At 43.9% G+C, this 5,598-nt stretch overlaps 1 protein-coding gene across 1 annotated transcript in view; it reads right to left on the reverse strand.

The window, feature by feature from the left end:
* F10 (coagulation factor X) overlaps positions 1 to 4,225 on the reverse strand; it is a gene marked incomplete at its 5' end in the record, with an annotated part of 9,176 nt that extends 4,951 nt beyond the window's left edge. Inside the window, 3 exons of the mRNA XM_010140001.1 lie at positions 2,331 to 2,355; positions 3,819 to 3,979; positions 4,155 to 4,225. Of these exons, the coding sequence (XP_010138303.1) occupies positions 2,331 to 2,355; positions 3,819 to 3,979; positions 4,155 to 4,225 (257 nt within the window). The remainder of the gene's footprint in view (positions 1 to 2,330; positions 2,356 to 3,818; positions 3,980 to 4,154) is intronic.
* Between the last annotated feature and the right edge of the window lie 1,373 nt (positions 4,226 to 5,598).

The raw sequence follows: 5,598 nt of genomic DNA on the forward strand, positions 1-5,598 counted from the left end.
TTGGCCTCTTGCATTTGCCTACAATTCCTGCGTAATAATGACAATTCAGTTTTTATTTCTTCGAAGGTCATCTCGTCCCTTGTGTGTGTCATTTGCCTGCAGTGCCATTCATTTAAAGAAACAGACACCATCATATTTATCGGAAGACAAAACAAAGCAAAACACTGCTTTACAAAGCCCTGCTAAATTCATGTCTGCAGGCCAAATTAACGTTTCGTGCTGCTTACAGCACCAAAATTTTCCCATTGTATCTGTTGAGGTACAAGTTTGAGCTTAAAAGGCTAGAGCTTCAAAATTAGCTCTTATCTCACACTCTCCCCATCTACAGTGGGGCCTCCCACGTTTGAAAGGTAGTTCTTCAGCCCTTCTCCCTTGCCAGGATCTGGACTCACACGGCTGGTCTGACTCCAGGGCCCCAGCCACATGTACCTGACAAACATGGTCACACACAGGACACTGAGGCTGCGCTGACTTTGGAGACACGTTGCACGTAGCAGCCCTGTCTCCCACCCCCACACTCCTGCACTGACGCTCACTGCCACTGTCTCGCCCATCCAGCGACCTGCTGTGACAACTGTGTCTCCCATCATGTGACCCTGCTGGGCAGTTCTGCACTGTTTGATAAGAAAAGCAGGACATCCGGAGGAGTGACACTTGCTGCGTAATTTGTGGCTTTAGATAACACAGTCTTCACACTGCTGTAGTTCACCATCTATTCTACCCGTTTGGAGCAGCTGCCAGAAAAGCAATGCTTACAGAGAAGACAAGATGCAAGAAGCTGCTCATCCTAAGGAGCCAGCTTGCCACTTGCATGGTGGCTCTGGCCTGTGACCTCATCTGCTGCAGCTTTATCTGCCACAGGGGGCACGTGTTTTGCGAACTTCCCCCACACCCCAGCATCCCTTCTGTACCTGCCCATGGCCAGAACGAACAGCATTCCAAATGCCACGTCTGTGTGGTCCATCACAGAGGCATTGAAGACTAACGTTCATCCTCAACAGAGGGAGGGTGAGATTGCCATTTACCAAAAGAAACTCAGGCTGCAGGCCTGCAGCACAGCTCCTGGTTTCTGCCTCCTCTGCAGTGCCAGAGCACTCCATTTCAAGGCGGTCTTAGCCAAGCAGCATCCTACTGTTAGAAACCATACCTCTTTAGTTTTTCCCTATACTATTGTTGCCACTGTGTTAACAAGTTTTATATCAATGTTGCAAAAAAGCATTGCAGAATCCCCTACTAAAAAAAGAAGCAAGAAGGAATTGTTGTAGTAACTTGGCTGACGGTAGCTGTGGCTTTCAATACTTCTGAACACCAATAAAGCATTTGTAGATTGTGGTTTAAATGTATGAAACTGGTATTTCCACTAAGAGCACTGGCACTGATGTTGCGCTGCTTGTATTCTCATGAGAAAATCGTTGGAAATTTTCCACTCCTGCTCACTGCAACACTGACGCAGGCTTTGCTCGAAATTTCGGGTTGTAGGTTGCAGAGCTCATCCCCTGTGTAGAGGATTGTGAAAATCTGCATCTTTTTCGTGGCAACTGTCTTCAATTTTCTGCAGACTGCAAAGGACAAAGCTGAGCTGCCTTTGGTGAACATTTCTGAGGAACTCCTCCTAACACGCAAGCTGGACACATACTTTCAGGAGATCACATTGCCAAACACGAATACATTAAAAATTTGTCCCTGCATAGTGATATGAACAGTAGAACCCTAATAAATACAACTCATACCTTCAGAAGAAAACCAAATAAGACTGATGGATACTATTTACTGGTACTTCTTCCTTGAATGCCAAACACATCCCACAAAATCACACGTATAGAGTATGTATAGAAAATGCTCTGTAATACAGGAATCAACAACAGTTTGGCATGGAAGGTGACATGAAACTGACAAGCGACTGCGTGATACAGTTTATTAGCTTTGTGTTGGATATGGCTTTTAAGCACCACCCTCATCTGTGACTCTGCATCTTGAATTCCCCCATCTGGGGCTGCCCCTCTGCAGGACAACTGACCAGGAGGGTCATGTGCCCTATTTCTGATTCTCACTTTGTGAGAAAAGGGCCACTATTGCTTTTTTTTAAGGGGTCAAAAATCATCCTAGTAACCAGAGGCAGCTGAACCTCGTCTCTGCATGAAGTGACTGGGTTCAAGCAACAGCAAGGCAGTAAATCAGACTCCATCTCCAGAGGAAGCATGATGTAAGGGTGTCCCATGGTGAAAAGAGAGGAAGCAAGGGAGCAGGAAGTGGTTACTTAAGAGGTGCATCCTTTTTAACCTTGCAGCGAGGAAGCTTAATTCTCTAAACAAACACAGTGTGTTTCTTACCTACATAGATGTTCCAGAATTCCTCCTACAGGCAGGTGTGGGAAAATGGGAATAAAAGGAGACAGAAAGAGTTAGATCAGAATTACTGAATTCTTCAGAAAAATACTAAAGCTTTCATACAGAGGATACTTGCAGCTAACAATTGTTAAAACAAATATTTAAGTCACAGGCACATACAGTGCCTTGCAGCCTGCTATTACCATTTAATAAATTAAAACCATTCCATCCATAGTGCCCAGCTCTAGAGAAATCTCATGCGTTTTTCAGAAATATCTAAAACTCCTTAGAGATTTTCCAGTGTGACTCACCCAGCATAAGGCACTTGAATTCTTGCTTAACTGTATCTTTTCATCAGTTTTGACTGAACTTACATTAACATTCCTGAAATGTCAAATTCTCAGTCTCCATCCCCCCCTCCCCATACTCCCATCATTTAGGACCTCAAAAATCCTGAGACTTAAATATATTTTGTCTGATTTGTATTCTTACTTTCCTCTCCACTGAGGACTCCAGGTATGCTGTCTGACTGAGACAGTCCATTACAGTGACATCTGGTCACCAGGCGGAACAGGCTGTGCTGGTTCTGCTACCGATCAGCCAGTGGTTATGCTCTGAAACACCCTGTTGATGCACCCATGACTCCCCACCCAGGTCATCTCACAGGGCCACTCCAAGAACATTCTGGCCATCAAGTAATACTAAAGCGAAATGAATCTGACCTTAATGCCAGTTTCAGGGCTGCTCTTAACAGCCACAGCTGATGCTCCCAATTCCACCTCACCACCAAGGCACTTCAAGTTTTCAAATACCATCTTCTCTACTGACCCCAGTCCCCCTAGCTGCCCCATCTCTTTAACCGTCCCTTGAGCTTGGGAACAGATCACATTTCTGTCTAAAGTTAAGCAGCCATCAGAGTAGGGCAGGTGACACAAGAGTCACACATAGAAACTTCATTCCATGTGGGCAATTTAACATTAAGGCATGTAAGAACTGTTCACAGTATTCATTCTACCACTTCAGACACTGAAAAAGAAAGTCACAAAATGATAAGCACGGCAGAGGTGCTTGAGGTAAGTTCGGCAAAATTCTCCCATAAAGTTTCATGTCAGCATTTGCCTTCTTAACCTTCCCGTGGACTCTCTCATAGACATAACTCTCAGCTATGCCATCCTGCCAGGATGTTACTACCTGAACACAGGTAGTAACAAGGCATTTAAAGGTCAAATACTACACAATGGCAATTAAGCAGATCAGAACAGGAAACAGAATGGAGGCTTTAACATGGGCTAGTCTTGCAAGAGCTAAATTAAGACTGTTACTCTATGTTTATGCCTCAGCAATTCCAACCACAGTCAAAACCACTATTTATTCTTTGTGTTAAGTGATAGGGAGTAACTTCCGAGTTTTGATGCCCAGCTCAAAAGGCCTTAATAGTATTTGGTAAACAAGAAATATATAGGCCTATGTTTCATATTAGTTCATCCTTACAGTTTTCTCCTGGTCTTCAAAGGCTTCTCTTGCTTCTTCTTTTGAGCAACGCTCCTCATTGCATTCTCTTTCAATATTCCCTCGCTTCATTTCCTCCAAAAAAGAGTTAGCACGTTTTGTTCTTTCCAAGAACTTGTCGGCATTTTCTTTCTTGATGAATACTAGACAATAGAGAAAATGATACAGGTGGCAGGTAACAGTTGTTCGTGGTAAAGAGTCATTAGAAATAAGTGAAGTAGAAACAACCCAAACCAGACCCTTTAACTGCTTACCCATACACAACATTACCCGTGAGCTCAGTCATCACACAGACTGATAGATCTCAGGATCTTTCACAGCAGTCTCCAAGAACTAGCAGCTCCAGGAGAAACCGTAGGCCCCCAAAGTTTTCTCCTACTGTTATTAGTCTTGAAAATAAGAACATGCAGGTTGCTGCTGAGGGCTTATCTTTCTGATGCTCCTGTTCAAGACTCCAGTCTTGAACTTTTTCTGAAGACCAAGGAGACTGCATTCCTTTATTTTGTTTTAAAGCTGACCAGCAGGCAACACCACCACCTGCTCCAAGGGCTTGTGGTGCAGAAACTGAATGCCATGTGAACTCAAGATGCAGTAACTATCTACTGACCGATGGGAAAAGCTCCTGTGTGCGTTCTACTGCCCTTCGCCACCCCAAATCCCACTGTACCACTCTGTGGTCTTCCCAACCTCTTAACACTACTTCCCAGCTGCCTGTAGAAATGTTCCTGCCTTACTGATATGTGTGCAGGTAGAGCTAAGGAAGCCATGTTCTAAGATTTAACAAAAAGCAGAAGTAAACGAACATCAGTTTTATCAGGAAAGTACAGCTTGATATCAGTTTGCTGGGTTGTATTATTTTTTAAAAGCTTGGTGTCACATTAGTGTAAGACCTGCTGCCTTCAAGTTCAAGATGCAGGTAGATGATCATTTAAACTGAAGGTTCAGAAGCTTGAAACTCAGCTCAGCCACTTGGCTGCATGAACAATAGTGTTACTGCTGCACACACATCACCAGTCAGGAAAAACAGAAACAACACCGGAGTAAATAAATTGCCAATTACTCTGTAAAAAGCGGGTAGGATGTTCTAGAAAAGTTTGCGCAGTTCGGAAGTTGACATTTAATTATGTTCTAAACACCTGGAATGTAAAGAGAAAAAAGACTTTCCAATCAGATTAGAGCGTAGAAGACACTGCAGCATATGCAGCTTCAAGACACCTTCTGGAGCATTCTTCATGCAATTCAATACAGCAAAAAATAAACCCTTCTATCCTCCGAGCGAACACAGAGGGGACTTACTCTGCTTTCACTGAATTTGATAGATCACCCACAGAGAGCCAAATTCTGCTAGGGCAATCCCATACTAAGCAATCCCATAAAGTCCATGTGGAGCTACAAGCTCTGCTTATTCTGCAAAGGCTCCTCGCAAGGAAGTCTTACAGAATGTTTGTAACTTGCAGGTCAGCAACTGTTAGTTCATTCACTCACTCTCTGATTTGTCCTTAAATCCCTCTCTGCAGTGACAGGAAAGGGACAGGACACGGCTGGTGGGGTTATTGCCTCTATAATCCCTTGCCTCCATATCACCCATGTAAGTGGATGTTTTTGTAAACTTGCACTAGCCAGTTAGTCTTCTGAGGCTGGTCGTTCTCTTTCCCAGGCTTTTCATCATGCTTCCTTCTTCAGAGACATCAAGGAGCAACAGGCATCGGTCAGCTAAGTAGCATGTTCCAGAAACATGAGGAAGACTTCATTTTAAGCCTAA

The sequence above is a fragment of the Buceros rhinoceros genome, unplaced genomic scaffold (genome assembly GCF_000710305.1).
Source record: "Buceros rhinoceros silvestris isolate BGI_N320 unplaced genomic scaffold, ASM71030v1 scaffold41927, whole genome shotgun sequence".
In the NCBI taxonomy this organism is placed as follows: Eukaryota; Metazoa; Chordata; class Aves; order Bucerotiformes; family Bucerotidae; genus Buceros; species Buceros rhinoceros.